General features: G+C 49.7%; 1 protein-coding gene across 1 annotated transcript in view; it reads right to left on the bottom strand.

Moving 5' to 3' along the window:
• Window positions 1-15,463, bottom strand: part of TET3 (tet methylcytosine dioxygenase 3) — a 151,026-nt gene extending 135,563 nt beyond the window's left edge. Inside the window, exon 1 of the mRNA XM_054018084.1 lies at window positions 15,043-15,463. Within this exon, the coding sequence (XP_053874059.1) occupies window positions 15,043-15,357 (315 nt within the window). The 5' untranslated portion in view covers window positions 15,358-15,463. The remainder of the gene's footprint in view (window positions 1-15,042) is intronic.
• Between the last annotated feature and the right edge of the window lie 1,135 nt (window positions 15,464-16,598).

A 16,598-nucleotide genomic window follows, 5' to 3' on the forward strand; every position in this document is an offset into this window, starting at 1 on the left:
GATCATTATAATTAATTAATCAGCTGTATATCGTAGGAGCCCTAGTCATGAACCAGGACCCCACTGCGCTAGGTGCGGCACGCACAAAGAACATAAAGACAGTCCCCGCCCCAAGGAGATCAGGGATGACTCACATTTCAGAATCCTCAGCCAATCACCCCATCCCACTGGGAACGAGAGGGTTAAAAGGAAAAGCGCTTCTGCTGCTGCTGGTCACTGTGGAGCAGGGTTATGGATCACCCCCATACGAAACCTTCCAACCTGTAGCTTCCTTGGGTAGCTCATTCTCTCCTCCCTGCCATGCCCAGAGAAGGATGGTGGGAGGGAGACACAAGCATTGATTGGCACAGTATTGTTGTAACTGACCAAAGGTTCCTCGCGGCTCTGTAACTCATGCCCGTGACTCAGGAGAGGAAGCAAAATGCTGTTCTTGATGAGAGCACAAGGACCTAACCAGGCGACTAGATTCCAGCACACCTACTGGAATCCACACCGCCGCTTCAATTCTGAGCAGCTCAGAACTCATCGGGTCACGTAAGCCATTAAACAGCTCAAACTTCACGGCTCCAGCTGTGGTGCGCAGCCATTCCCCCTCCGGCGGCTGGAGCTCACAGGCTAAGCAAAGACAGGCCTGGCTGGTTCAAGAACTGGGCCAGATGCCCCAAGTTGCAGGAGGTGCCACTTTTCAGAGGTGCCACAAGCCCCAAGCCATGACCACCTGTGTGCTTTAAAGGTCTGGTGGCACTTGTCACAAGGGTGCGGGGAAGTTATACCCAGAGGCAGCATGGTCTAGTGGATGGAGCACAAGACCGGGAGCAGGGAACCCTGGCTTGCAGTCCTAGCTCTTGGGCCAATCATTTCACCATCTGTAAAATGGAGACTTGTTATCCCTCATTGCAAGGATTAGGTTTGTAAAGGGCTTTGAGAATACAAAATGCTAGAAAGTCCTAGCTACCACTCTCATCATTAACTGATGTCCTTGGTAGAGTCCACACTCCCGTCCGCAGTTTCAAATAGCTACAGCATTCTTCCTCACTCCCTCTCCCGGTGCCTTGCTGTGTGCTGTTCTAATCAGCGGCTGCGTCCCAGCTTGGAAACAGCCGCATTTTAGCAGGGCGTGATGCGATTCCGGAAAAGCCCTTCGGGATCTTTAAGGATGACGGGGGGGGGGTCAAGAAAGATAAAACATGGTGAACTTTAGTGACAGCGGGATTCTCACACCCTATTTAAGGGAAAAACACCCTGGGCCCAGATCCACAAAGGTATTTAGGCACCTAACTTCCACTGATGCCAGTAGGATTTAGGAACCTAAATGCTGAGGCTGTGGGCCCATCTACCAGCTGAATAACTCTCTTGCAGCACAGGGGCAGGGGTTACCTTTGATGGCAAGAAACTTACCCTTGCCACCCTTTGTGACTCAGAGCTATCCACATCACTGGGGCTCTCCCACCAGCGGCACTCCGCCTCCGAGCTTCACCACAGCTGCTGATGAAAGGACTGACTCAAAGATTTACTGGTGACCTCGACGGCCCCCCGAGAGACTCCTTCCTCAGCCTCCATGCTCGGCAGGCAGGTTCGTGCTGCTCACGCACCTCTCCCATACAGTAAAGCAGACAGGGGGCGGGTGCAGGCAGAACACATTCTACAGCTAAATCCCCTCCGCTGGGGATTTCGGGCACGGGCCGCCAGCAGTAGGAGAGGTTGTGGTTTCTCAGTGGAGCAGCCAGATGAGTTTGTGGAGCAGCCAGGTGGCCTTGTGCATCAGTTCCCGTGCCTTGGGAAATGGGAGATGTTGCATTGCAACTTTCCTATTCCCCCCGGTTCCTGCGACTGCCGGAAGCAGAACTAGAGGGGAAACGATACAGTGGAAGTCAGGCCTGATCTTCCAAGCGCTCCCCACCCTGGGCCCAGGCTGTGAACAGACCAGTTAGCGCTGCAGGCCCGTGGCTGACAACTCCGCTCCTCTGGTACAATGGAATTCTTGACAATAAGAATCAAGCACGTCCGTGAAGGAGACGGAACCTTCTCTGGGGTGGTCCGAGGCTGTGGAGTGAACTGCCCCAGTAACTGATGCCTGGTCTATACTGGAGCAACCACGCTATCCCCAGCATAGGCACAGACTCCATGGTGCTCCAGCCCCAGAGCACCCACGGAGAAAAATTAGTGGGTGCTCTGCACCCACCAGCAGCCAAGCTCCCGCTCCTCACCTCCTCCCTTGCCTCCTCCCGTGGGCGCACCATGTCCCCGCTCCTCCGCCTACCTCCCAGCGCTTGCTGCCACCAAACAGCTGTAGCAAGCTCTGGGAGGGAGGGGGGGGGGAGGCGGGGCCGGGGCGGGGATTTGGGGAAGGGGTTGGAATGGGGGCGAGGCAAGGGTGGAGTCGGGGCGGGGCGGGGGGCAGAGGTGGGTCGAGCACCCACCAGCGCCAGTAGAAATCGGCGCCTACGACCCCCAGTGTAAACACAGCCAGATTGACGGAAGTATTCTTCCAACCACCTAGCTACCACCTCTCGCGGAGGTGGTTTAACGGCAGTGATGGCTAACCCCTTCCATCCATATAGGAGGCATGTATATGACAACGCTACAACAGCCCATTAGCAGAGACATGGCCTAAGGACCATCCCAAACCTCAGCACTTTCCACTCGAAGCGCCAAGTGCGTTTTTTTGACCTTGCCCTCGCTAACAGAAACACAGAGCAACAGGTATGTTTATTTAACAAATACAAAATAAAAAAACACTACCAAAACTCGGCACTCCGCTTCCCACACTCCTCCCTCTGGAGGAAGGATGAGAACAAACAACATGTGACAGCTGTTTACCATGCTGCTAAAGGTACTGTTGGAAGGCACTCAGATCCTACGGTGAGGAGCTTGGTATGAAAACCGAGGTACAGACTTGGAGGGGTTTGATTTTTATTGGTAAAGGTCTATGTCACTGTACACGCACACAAACTAACAAAAAATTATTTCCATCGATAATAATTACTGACCTATCTAAAATTCTATATGGTCTCAAGCAGCATTTTTCTGAGAGTTTGATTTAAGGATATTTACTTTGTACATCTGGACATGTGATATTGACAAGTTGTGATTTAACGGTTATAAAGCTTTAACTTTTTGAATCTCAATCTCTACCCTTCTTAAATAATTATTGTTCTACCCTCCCCTTACTGTCTAACCCCCCCCCCCCATAACATCCTGCAACTGGGAACATTTAAATGGATAGAAAAAAAATTAAAAATGCAGCATCGCATGCAACTGTGAACAAAACTGCTAAAAATAAACGTCGATCTTATCCATCAAAGTTAGAGAAAAATAAAAATCAAATTCTGCCAAGCTTGCCTATATAGAATACAATCAAATCAGTAAAAAGAACGAGGAGTCCTTGTGGCACTTTAGAGACTAACTCTAAGGTGCCTCAAGGACTCCTCCTTGTTTTTGCTGATACAGACTAACACGGCTATCACCCTGAAACCAATGAAATCAGTGTAGGTGGAACAGAGATCGACCCGGTACAGACCATCTAGGGAGTTCCACTTTCCCGCACGCTGAAACAGAGTCTCACTCACTCCGGGTTCATTCTGAGCAGAAGCCTGGACACACACAGCTCGCACCCCCCAGCAGAGGGAAACCCCTAAATGCAGGTGGGTTGCATTCACTCCAGGTTTGAGGAGGGGCCCATTCCCTGCCCCCCCCAACCTAAGTCAACCAGGAGGTTCAAGGAAGGAAGAAGCCACAGAGCTGCTCTGCCACTGAGCTGCAGCAGGGCACACGGTTAGCGGATCCAGCTAGCAGCCCCATTCCCACTTTCCCCTCAGTCTGCTCCAAGCTGGGAGGAGGGACCCACAGGCTGAACCAGCCTCATGGTCATGGAACCTAACAACCCACAAACTCAGCTACTAAAAGAAAAAGGGTTTTAAAAAAAAAAAAAAAAAAAAAGGCTGCTCACGGATGGACTAAAACGGCTAAATTTGTGGAACGAGCTGTGGCTCACCCAGGACTCCTCGGGAATCAGAGATCCTCCCAGGGCTGTGTTTGTCCTTGGAAGTTGGAAGAGCAACTCCACCCTTCCCATCCTGCATTTACGTACTACATGAGGCTACTTGTGGTTATGAGGAGTTACACTTAGCACCCCTAGAGCACCTCCCATCTGAGGATCTCAACAAGCATCATGAAGCACCATTTCCACCTCCCGCTGTCCCCCCCCCAGCCGCAGGGCAAGGAGAGAAATGGAGGCCCAGAGAGGACGGCACTTGCCCAAGGGCGCACAGACAGTCAGTAGCAGAGCTTGGAATAGAAGAATCCAGGTCTCCCGACTCTCAGTCCCATCCCCTCTCCACCGCATAAGCGCTGGGCAGTTCTACGCTGTCAAAGGATGTCCCAATGTCTGAGTGCCCCCCGCTCCAAGGGGAGCCAAGGGGGCTGAGGGTGCCCAGCAGCACTGGACACCAGGTCCAAGCGCCCTTCAGCAGACCCAAACTCAGCTCAGTGGCCAGCATCATCCGTCAGCCAATCGACTAATCACAAACACACACACACACACACACCCCTCATCAACGCGAGACTCCTTGGGGCAGAAAAGAAGAGACAGCGGGCACGGACCTAGGCATCTCCTGACCCAGCTCCACAGCTAACCCCTTCCTAGATACCTGGATGATTAAACCCAGAGCACTGAAGCAAACCCGGCAGCACGCTCAGAGGTCTGCAAGTGGAGCCGGGAGGAGGAGCCTGTGAGAGGCTCTTTCAATTGCAAAATCCACTCTGCTGTAAGCGCCACTAATGATTTGTGAAATCCCACACCTGTCCCCCTGGGCCAGGTGATTACACAAGGCCTGGAATATACACAGCAGGAGCTGGCCTGCTGGGTTCTTAAGCGAGAGGGAGGAGAAAAGGAGTCACAAGTGTTATTCACCTACAGAAATCCACCCTCTTGCTTTAGCCTGGAGCTCGTAAGCCAACACCTGACATCAGGGGCCTGACACACACACACGGGTGTTTTTGCAGTCCAAGAGAATCAACCATGCCCAAGGACGAAGCGAATTCTGCTCCTCAGAAGAGCCAAGTCACCCCTGACAACGCCAGAAACAAGTCTGGCCTTGGAGCTAAAGGTCAGATTCCGCTCTCAGGCCTGGTCTACACTTCGCCTGGTGGAGTTCCTACAGCAACTGTCCCATTGCTGTAGGAAACATCTACACTACGGCACTACAGTCACAGTTCTGGTGCTGTAGCACCCGTAGTGTAGACAAGGTCTCACTCACTCTGGCTTTAATCCAGAGTCACTCCACTTACGTCAACGGAGCAACTCTGGAGTTATAGCAGTGCAAATGGAAGATCAGAATCTCAGAGTCAAATCAGTAACAGGCAGATGAAGAGGGGTCAAGTTTTGTAGTTTTGTAGACTAATCCCCAGAGCCTAGCCCAAAAATAGACCAGCTCCACGTTGCTTCAACTCTCTTCTCCTCCAAGCCCCTGTTCTTCCAGGAGGCCAATAAACCCTAGTCCAAGGGTAACAAAACAAAGAACACAGAACTAACAAGACCCTGTGCTAAACATAACCCGCTTTTTGTCTGGCCTTGTTAGCTGTATTATGGTAGCACCAAGAGGCCCTCGAAACCTAGAGCAGGGCCCCGCTGTTCTGGGCACCGTACATGTTGAGGGAGAGTCCCTGCCCCATAGAGCTTACAAACGAAACAGACAAGACACACACCGGATGGGTGTGAAGGGAAACAAGTAGTGACTCGCCTTCGATCCCCCAGCAGGTCAGTGGCAGAGCTGGGACTAGAACCCAGTCCTGCGGCCTAGCCACTGTCTCACCTTCCATCCTTCAGTTAGACATTGCCTGCTTCTCAGGGTGGGGAGCCAGTTTCCTACTACGCTGGTGCGAGGCACTTTGCAGACACGTATTTGACCATCTCTTCCCAAAGAGTTCTTTACAAAGGTGGGTAAACATCATCACTACCCACCCCACGCGCCTTTTGAAACAGGGGGAACTGGGGCATAGGGAATTGCTATGACTTGCTGTGTCAACGGCAGAGTTGGGAATGGACCCCAAGTAGACTCCCATGAAGCTCAAAGCCACGTCTGCCAAGCCATGAGATGGCGCACACCTCCTGGATCAGAGTCCATCTCCTGCCAGGATCTAGGCCCTGATACAGGGCTAGAGGTCACACCGGCAGATCTTATTGCATTAGGAAATGTATAAGGTCGGGGGAAGCCCCGATGCTGGACGTTCTCTGGAGCACAAGCTCAGGAGGGGAGCCCAGCCAAGCAGCACCACAGCCAGAGAAGTTTAAATCCCTCCATCTGCATTCTGTTTCATCAGCACCTCTGCCCTTCCCCCACCTACTCCAGGAGCTGGAGTAAGGGGTGGGGAGTGGGGGGACTGACAGGAAGAGAATTCCTCTTCCAATAGCCCAGCAATCGCCTCCAGGCTAAGTGATATATACCCTCGGAAGGCAATAAGCAAAGCTCTGTTCCACCCCTCATTCTGAGAAGTTTGTGCACTGGAGAATCAGGGAAGCTGCCCATCAGCTTGTAGCAGGGATGAGCTAGGCGCTACAGCCGGGCAGTTCCTGGACATCCCCCCAGTGCCCTTGTATGTTTACACTGCATTTTGGAGGAAGACTCCCAGCCCGAGTCAACAGACTCGGGCTCGCGGGGTTCACGCTAGCACCCTAAAGATAGCTGTGTAAGCAGCCCTCGAGCTTATGAGGAGAGATTAAAAAGACTGGGACTGTTCAGCTTGGACAGGAGATGACTGTGGGAGAGAATATGACAGAGGTCTACAAAATCATGAGTGGTGCGCGGAAAGTAAGTGTAATTTACCCGTTTACGTAACACAAGAATAAGGGGTCGCCTGATGGAAGTAATAGGCAGCAAGTTTAAAACAAACAAAAGGAAGTACTACTTCACACAGCGCACAGTCAACCGGTGGAACTCATTGCTGAGGGAATGTCGTGAAAGCCAAAAGTATAACTGGGTTCAAAAAAGAACTAGATGAGTTCATGGAGGACAGGTCCATCCATGGCTATTAGCCAAGATGGTCAGGGATGCAAACACATGCCCCGGGTGTCTCTAAACCTCTGACTGCCAGATGTTGGGACTGGATGCCAGGAGATGGATCACTCAATGACTGCCCTGTTCGATTCATTCCTGCTGAAGCACCTGGCATCGGCCACTGTCGGCAGATAGGATACCCGGCTAGATGGACCATTGGTCTGACCCAACATGGCTGTTCTTAGGTTCAGAGCCTGGTGGTAATTCAAGCCACAACTTCAAAGGGCTCTAGCGTGAGCCCTGCTACCCGAGTGTCTTGACTCAGGCTGGTAGGCTTGCTCTCACGGTCCCCAAAACCCAGTGTCGACATTGCCTTCTGAAGCACCTCAGGGTGTGATTCCAGATGTTCCCATGGGAGCCACAACTGCAGTTCTGCCCTCCTAGGAAAAGTGGGGCTGTTTAGACTGGAAGAACATGGGGAATTTACCTGAGACTGTTTGGAAACCTTTTCATGGCTTAAATACAGAAAAAACTGTAGATGCTATTCCTTAAGAAGGCCCATAGCTCCTCCTCATCTTGCACTTGTGTAAAGGTTGGGATCACGTCTATATTACCACCACCGAGGGATTTTATTTGTGTTTCAATGTTCCTCTCACTCTAGGGTTGCACAACCCAATGCATCTAGCACTAGACCGGGAATCAGGAGCCCTGGTTTTATCCCCAGCTCTCCCACCCACCTCAGGCAAATCACATCCCCTCTCAGGACCAAACCACATTGAGTGCTGATTATTGAACTGGCTGCTCCTTCCAAATCCCTAACGTAACAGGTGATGAGCACGGCCCGCCCCCACCAACATTCAGCCCCGGCTCCAAACCTGAGCGATGAAATAACGCCATGACAGCCCCAAAGAAATAAGCGTCTTGTTATGAGTTGATCAGCCAGCTCTTCCACGAATGCTGACTCTCTTCACCCAGCCGAGCAACTCGATAGAAACTGGAAAATTAGTCATTAACTGACAGGAAGTTGCCCGCCAGTCAACAGGGGCAGCGTGTTCTGGGTTATATAGCTAGAGAACACTAGCCTGGCAGCGTCTGCCTGAGAGATGCAGTGCTCCCACACAATTCCGCACTAGGAGAGGTTTCTGAGATGCTGGCAGGCACAGAAAGGGTGGAACGAGAGGCAGCCGCCCCCTCCTTCCACATAACTAAACCACTGGTAACCGCGCCGGTGGATCAGCTTATCCCATGGCCACATCACGTTGCTGCTGCGGGACAGCTTGCGAATCCCCTGCTCTCCCAACTCCGGCTTACAGCCTGCGGCAGCCAAAGTGCACTAAAGCCAGAGGGAGGGGGAAAAACTCAAAATTTGGGGTACAAGCAGAGCTATTCCACACTGGCCCGGGGCAAGAGACATTTGGGGTCCAGCGAGGGTCTTAACTCAGGCGTTCTGTCTACGGGGGAATTGCCAACAATAGCTGTAGTGGAATAACTATGCTGCTATCGCTATTCAAGTGTGGGACATTCTATTCTGGAATTCCAGGATAGCTGGTCCATTTCCAAAGCAGAGTAACTAATCCAGACTAAACAGTCAACTTATTTTGGAAGAGAACATCCACATGGGGGAGTTATTCCAGAACAGCTATGACAGAATCACTATGCCATCAATTTCCCAAGACCCAGAGAAACTTTCATTAGTGAAACTTACATGACATGTCTAAGCCCTGCATCCCCCGAGCAGAGATTGCACGTCAGAGCACCACAGCAGACCATCACTGCAGACAGGGTTTGGGTCAAACAGCTGTTCAGAGCCGTGGAATGGGTTAAAGGGTGCAGCCTTTATTTTAAATAACATGCCTGGCTGCACGTAAATTTGGTGTTTGCCAGGGTTTTATTTATTTATTTTAAACCCGCCACAGCCAGATTCTAATCTTCCATGGATTAACTGGCCAAGATTTGCAAGAGTGGCTTTAGGGGCGTCAATAGGACACGTTAAAGAGGCCTGGGATGCAGAGGGCAGGAGACCAGCAGTTCATGGGAAATAAGATTCCTCTAGGGAGTCTGAAGTTCAGCACCTTAAAAATTCACTAACCCCTTTTGAAAATTTAGCCCACCTATTTCAAAGCCAGAAAAGGCCACAATCTAATCTGACCTCCTGCCCAACAGACCCTGGAATGAGCAAAGAGTTTATAATGCCCAGAGGTGGCTATTTTTCCACACAGCTGCCCCCATTCTAAATCATCTGAGTTTCTCTCTCATTGATCATTCAAGATCAATCCATCCCTAAGAATATCCAACTGCATAAAGACCCAGAAATTAAGACTGGTGCAGAATAGCGAGATTCCGACCTCCGCCAATACAGCAGCTCCTCTTTCCTCCCAGCCCCTCTAGCAGCAGACTCCCATCTTCCTCCAGCATAACCCCACCTGAGCCCTCACCCAGCAGGGGTGCTAGGACATGAACCGCGAACGCGATTGCTCTTAGTCAGTTTCACGCTGCTACCAGCATGGTGCGGAAAACCCGGCTGTGCAGGAGTTACAAGTGCCACTGTGCCGTTGGAAAGCGCTTGTCTTCCGCTGGAGACACTTGAGAGAGAGAGCGAGGGGGGGGGGGGGGAACGTGAAATGAGAGGGAGAGCAGGTGAATAATTCACAGGGAGAAAGAAGAGACCAAGAGACAGTATCCGGGTGCTTATGCAGAATGGATATTCTTTGAACAATCAAGAAGTCTAAAACCTCACCCCTGAGATGTTCTATTCCTCCTCCCCAGTTGTCTAAGGTAGGGCAAGATTCCCCACCTGGCAGCCAACAACGAAATAACCTCAACATTTAGGCAGGAGTCGTAACTGCACATGTTTTTGTTTTAAAACCGCATGACACACAGGGACGTCCTGGGTCACTGAGTCCAGTCCCTGGCTATCACAGGCAACGCTGTCACTAGGTCCCATTCATAAACTTAGCAAGTTCCATCTTCAAGCTAGTTAGGTAGTTTGCCCCCACTCCTGCTATTGGTAGCTGGGCCAGAACCTCACTCCTCCAATGGTTAGAAACCTTCTAACTTCCAACCTATGTTTGTTCATGAGCCACCATTGTCCTCTAGTTTGAAGAGCTCTCTCTCTTCCCTGGTGTTTACCCTCCTGATGTATTTATAGAGGGCAATCATATCCTCTGGCAGTCATTGCTTTACAAGGCTAAACAAGCCAAGCTCTTTCAGTCTCCTTTCGGGGCTCTCCATTCAACTGACCATCCCAGCACCCTTCTCTCCACCTCTCGCAGTCTGAATTAGTCTTTTTTTCCCAACATGGGTGAGCAGAATTGCACACGGTATTCCAGAGGAGATCTTGTCCAACAGCACTAATACATCCCTATTTGATCCGGTCAGAAAGCGACTTTCCACACCCATATCCCAAGGGGCCTTATTATTGCACTGACACAGACAGGTGGGCCAGGAGGTGCAGCCATTTAAAAGCCAAGCAAGTCTGTTTCCAGGCTAAAGACAGAGAGATCCCTTGAAATCCAGCCAGGAGACGGTTCAGTCCCTGACAGATCAGACTCTGCTCTCCAGAACCAGAAGACAATGAGTTGTGTTGAGACCTGTGCTGAGAAAAAGGAGCCCAAGTCTTCCACTCTCAGTCATGTTGAGTAGTCCCTACCTTGGGCAAGTTGCCCGAGTGACCTCTCAATGCGACAGCTTGCATGAGTGAAGATTGCAGAATTCAGGCCTATAGTAAGAGCATCATAGAAAGTGAAATACCTGGATCAGAGCAGCAGTCAAGCTAGTGCAATACCCCAACACAGACGATGGCCAGCACCGAACGATTCAGAACAAGGTGCATGAAACCCTGCAGGAGGCAGGTCTGGGATAACCTGTCCCCAGGGAAAGTTGTCTCCTGAACCCCAATAGCTAGAGGTTAGCAGATGCCCTGAAGCATGAGGATTCTGACAAGCAGGACATCCAGAGGAGCAACATTGTTTAGCAGTCAAGCTGGTTAACAGGACAGCAGCGATATCTAAGCTTCCCCCTGGAAACCTAAAGAGTTGTAGACCCATCACACTCCATTCCCGGAAAGATTAATTTAAAGATGATGGGAAAGCTAACATCTAACCAAAAATAACCAACAGTCTGTTACATTTTCACGTTTCCTCCACTTTTAGGAGATATGCCAAGATCATTTATTTGATGGCATCTTTCCATACCCTTTTCCAGTAATTTCAAGTGAAAGCCCAGGAATGTGATCCAAACAAACAAACAAAAAAAAAAAACCTCACAAGCTATGTCTTTAGTTTCATGCCATATAACACTAAGTTACCATGTCATCTTGGATCAACAGTTCTGGGTCTCCCCAAACACTACCCCACTTCTTAAGCGACTAGTGATTTTGCGGGTGTCCAACTTCAGACAACACCTTAAAGGGGTCTGATTTTCAGAGGGTGAGTGCATGGCACATTCTGAAAAATCAGGCTATTAAGCGCCCCTCAATCTGGACACCCCACCAAAATCATTAGTCACTCTTGAAGATTTAGACCGAGCTCTCTCCATCTTGTGCTTCTTTAAAATAAGCACAGGCTGTCATTTTCAAATGTAATACATTTCTTTTTAAAAAAATAAACCTATTTAATTTAAATTTTAAATAAATCCTTTTAAAAAAATCATTGATTTTTATCCAGCATGAGTATAAGGCACCTTGATACTGGTGTAACGGTATCCACATGAAGGGTTGAACCAGAATAAATATATTGGTTTAAAAACAACCAGAAAAATCACACCCCTGACATGGTTTTACCAGCGATGAAACTGTGCCTAGATCAAGTCTTCGTACAAACAGCTAAAACGCAGCCAGCATAGGGCAAAGTAGCCTGTTGCGTGGCAGACAGCAGCGTGCAAAGAGAAGTATTTCAACTTGGTATGCTCCAAAGGGGAAAGGAATTTGCTGCTACTTCCCGATCTCTCTGTCTCTTTAAGAATTACATGTGCAACATTTTTAACCAGAATGTAGCAACCACCCCAGCCGGTAAAACCAGAAATTTGTAATCTTTGTCCTATATAATGCTGCAAGTCTTGTTTTATAGCTCTCACTCAGAGATGCTTTATTGATAGGATCTTGCTCTACAGAATGAAGCAGGTTTCCTTGGTTTTCCTAGGTGGAGTTATACGGAGGATCAGAGCTGCAGGAAGAGGGACATACAATGTCTATCCCATCTCAGCTCTCCCCCCCACCCCCCCATGGAAGGTCTCCTTATCTGGGATTGTTTCAACCTATTTAGCTTAACAAAGAGAAGGTTAAAGGTTGACTTGATTACACTCTAAAGTATCTACAGGGGAACAAACATTTCATAATGGGCTCTTCAATCTAGCAGAGGAAGGTCTAACATGATCCAAAGGCTGGAAGTTGAAGCTAGACAAATTCAGACTGGAAGTAAGGAAAAAAAATTTGACAGTGAGGGTAATTAACCATTGGAACAATTTGCCAAGGGTCACGGTAGATTCTCCATCATGGGCAATTTTAAAATCAAGATTGGATGTTCCCCTAAACAATCAGCTCTAGGAATTAATTGGGGAAGTTCTCTGGCTTGTGTCATCCAGGAGATCAGACTAGATGGTGGGCCCGTCTGGCCTCAGAATCTATGAGCTCTTCTTCCAGCTAGGGTAGTTTGGATTTCAAACAATCCCAAGCTGCAGTAAGAAGAATGCTAAGGTTGCCAGATGGTGGTCTGGAAAGCTGTGCTGCCTCTCCACTTTTGTTCCAGCTGCTAAACTACATTCGAAGAAGCGGCTGCGGTGATGAATGCTACCACCCTACTGACACTTTCCCACGTAAGCAACTGCTGCGGACCGGGATGTTTCGCGATCACAAGCGGGAAGGGAGGTGGGGCCTGGGGACCGGCAAACAGGAGGGGAGGGATCCTCGAGCCATGTTCAACATGAAGAGATGGTCCACACTGTGACAAAGTTTGAGAACCCCATGCAAAGAGAGAGGTGGCTGGTACTTGACACCTTATTAAAAGAATAGGCAGGCAGGCCAGGGTAACTTTTCCCCAGGAACAGGAGGGGACGCTAATTTGACCAGGAATTCTTGTGAGTTGCAAGCATCAAGTTGCACACTTCTAGCCTCTCCGTTCCTTTTCCCGTCCCACTCACTCCTCCGCCCCTTTGTGAGACTCACCTGTTGCATCTTGACTTTCTTTGGGGCCTGAACCATGTCTGCCTATGGGTCTGTGCAGCCCCTAGCACAACAGGCGTGCCAATCCGGACCACGATTTAAATAAATAATAAAAGTAGGGTACACAGGGGCACGCTTCTCCTAAGAAAACCTTGCTCCGCAGATTCAAACAACTTCCCCTAGCTGTGTACATCACTACAATACGGTGCTCAGAAGAAGACTCTTCTCTTAGCCAGCTCCAGCCGCGATGCACAACAATTGACTCATGCCACTTCCATGCCCCGCTCCCCCCGCAGCTCTCCAAGCTGGACAAATATTTTCTTTGCTGTCGCAAGCCAGTTTGGCTTAAGAGCAGCGCGAGATAATGTGCACACTGAGAGACAGGAGGGCCACCACCAAATGCGTCCAACTTATCTTCCCATCCAACCTCTTCCTAGAAGAGCAAACTCCCTTTGTGAGCATCGGCACAGACTGATCATTTCTGCGTTGTTTCTTACCCAGCCAGGGCTTGGACACAGGATCTTTGTTTAAAGGTGCATTTGCCTTCGCTATAGCTGGCCCCCCTGAGATCATAAGCTCTGCACATGACACCCCAATCAATTCCACAGCAATCAAAGAGGAGCTGGCGGCCACAGCTGTGGTTTCCCAGGTAGCAACAGGAAGCGGGGTCAGCTTTTAAAGAAATAAAGATCCCATTTTTCATGCAACTACCCTGAGAACTTCACCCCACCCCCCCAATATCCCAATGGTCCATCTCATCCAGTATCCTGTCCCCAGTGCCAGAGGCTCCTGGTCTTAATCCAATTTCCAAGTACTAGGAATTAGGTTTCCTGCAACTTCCCTGATGCTTCTGGCGCCAGCCACTGTCAGACAGGTTACTGAACTAGACAGACCTTGGGTCTGATCCAGTCTCACAAGTCCTGTGAATCCTAGATGCTCCATAATGGCACCAAATAATGCAATACTCTGCCATTGAAGGAAGAAGAGAATTTCTTCCTGACCCTTCTCAGGGATCAGCTAGAGCCCTGAAGCATAAGGATTGATAGTACCTCTCTCATTTGTATCCAAGCTAGCCTCCCTGCAGGTGGCACTGTTCACACAAGGAAGAAATTCACCCAGGGACAGAGGAGTCAGCATAAGGCCCTCCACACCACTGATGCCCTGCACAGGGGTTGCACAGGAGGGGTGAGATGGAAGCAGGGGCCAGTGTCTTCACACCCTCAGTATGCCATGGAATTGCCCTCTAGGATGTCTTCACATAGGCTAAGGCCGAGGGGACTGCTTGGGATTGGGGGGGGAGAAGATGAGGCCAAAGTAGGAGCCAACAGGATCTGCATTTATAGGAGCCCAAAGCATCCCCGAAGTGATGTGGAAGGAGCCTTAAACCCCAGATTGGGGAGCTCAATTTCACCCCACAGCTAGTCAACCCACCTGCACTTCTCCCCCCACAGACCACGATTACTCGCACTTTTCACACACAAGGACCAAATTCCACTTTCACTGAAATCCCTGTGACCCCACTACAGTCAATAAGCCAAATTCCCCCCTCTGTAGTCATTGTCACCAGGGCTGCATGAGCACCGAGGACAACACCAGGTGCCAGAGCCGTAGGGAAAACATACCCAGGAGGTCAGAGGTCAGAACTCACCCATAACTGTTGGGCCCTATTTTAATAGGTTTCCCGAGTTGCATCTTTGCTATCTGCCTCCATATTATCCTGCACCGGGGAGTTCCACCAGTTATCCTCCCACTTATGCAAACCAGGAAGATGCAGGAAGTGTAGTATTTCTAAGCTTTCAGAGCTCCCCGTGGAGTGGGAGTGGAAAGCACGGACTTCACGCACCGTTACCAGCCACGCAAGCTCATTCAACAGCCCAATCGGGCACTCACCTCTCTGAGGAGCACCGATTTTTTCTTCTTCAGCGCCTCGCACTTCCTCATTTTGCAGATCTGGTGGCTGGTCCTTCGGTTCACGCAGTGGGTGCAGGCACCGCAATTCCCCTTCCTCAAGCAGGGGACGCAGACCCCACAGCGCTTCCGTTTCTTTGGCGCCTGGCCGGTGGCGTCCACACCAAGACAGACGTCACTCTTCTCCAGGATCAGAAAGCCGCCTTCGCAGGCACTCAACATCTCGCCGCCTTCAGGGAAGCTGTAGGCACCTGCCGATTCATTCCTAAGCTGCAGCAATGACTGGAATTTCTTCATGGCTCCTTGTTGGATCAAGGCAGGGGAGCACTTTTTTTTTTTGCTGCACCTAAAGACTGAAGGATGCCAAAGAACTGGTAAAGGTGGGGGGCGTCTCCCCCTTACTAAAAATGGAGAATACAAATCTATAGATAAAAAAATGCGATCACTCCACTAGTTCAGTCTCTTCGCTCTGCCAAACCTTCCAGCTCCGTTCCACCCTCTTTGCAGTTCATCTGGTTTTACACCCGAGTGATTTCTCTCTTCTTGGGGTGCTTCCTTCCCACACTCTAAGTTCTGTTTTCTTAGAGACCCTCTGCGAGGGGATCATCCTGGATGCCACCACACTTTTTGGGGGGAGGGTAGGCAGGGGGGTGGGCAGGGGAGTGGTGACTTGGAAACTTGCAGAGTTTAGTTGTAATCTCCTAGGTTGCTGAAGTCTCCAGGACAAAATAATAGTAAAGCTTCTCTCTCTAGCTAAGACTGGGGGATCTCGAAGAGATAGGAGCCAAGAAGGTGTCTTCTGGTGGAGGAAGCAAAAAAAAAAAAAAACACGACAGACTGTAACTGTAGTAATTTTGTAGCTCTAAATCATTTTCACTCCCACTCACACCACCAGATCAAGTGCCAAAACAAGGTAACTTACATGGTAAGGCTAAGAACTCAAAATTAAAATGACTGTGTGCTGTTCCCCAACACTAAGTCATTTCCAAAAACAAGCACTTAAACATTGAAGTTGCAATTAAAGCAAGTATTACAAATCCCAAAATAAAAAAAAAAACTTCCTCCAGGAAAAGGTACATTTAAAACACTGTTCTAAGATACTGATAGCTTAAACAAGAACCCCTTTAAATTCCCACCACTCCTGGAGAAGATCCACTCCCCAACTTTTGCGCTGTCGATTTTTACTTGGCAAATCGGGACTCCTTAAACCCCAACCATGACAGATACAAGCTGCTGTTACGAGCGAGAGCAGAAGTTTAATAACCCCTTCACTTTCAGTCTCTTTTGCAAACTGCTTTCCCTCTTAACAGCTTCGCTGCTAACTTCGGATCTTTGTTTGCCTGCAGCCGTGTGTGTGTGAGAGAGAGAGTTTATTAGCCACAGATCTGTTTATCTACCCCGCTTTGGAAGGTGGGGTTGTTGTTTTTTTAAACACATATCACCCCACTGCCCTCCAGCCCCCAATACACAAAGAGCCATTACCAGCAACAAGAGGTGCAGCAAATAGCCCTGCAAACGTGTGAATCGGCACGGAGATA

The sequence above is a fragment of the Malaclemys terrapin genome, chromosome 2 (genome assembly GCF_027887155.1).
Source record: "Malaclemys terrapin pileata isolate rMalTer1 chromosome 2, rMalTer1.hap1, whole genome shotgun sequence".
NCBI lineage: Eukaryota > Metazoa > Chordata > Testudines > Emydidae > Malaclemys > Malaclemys terrapin.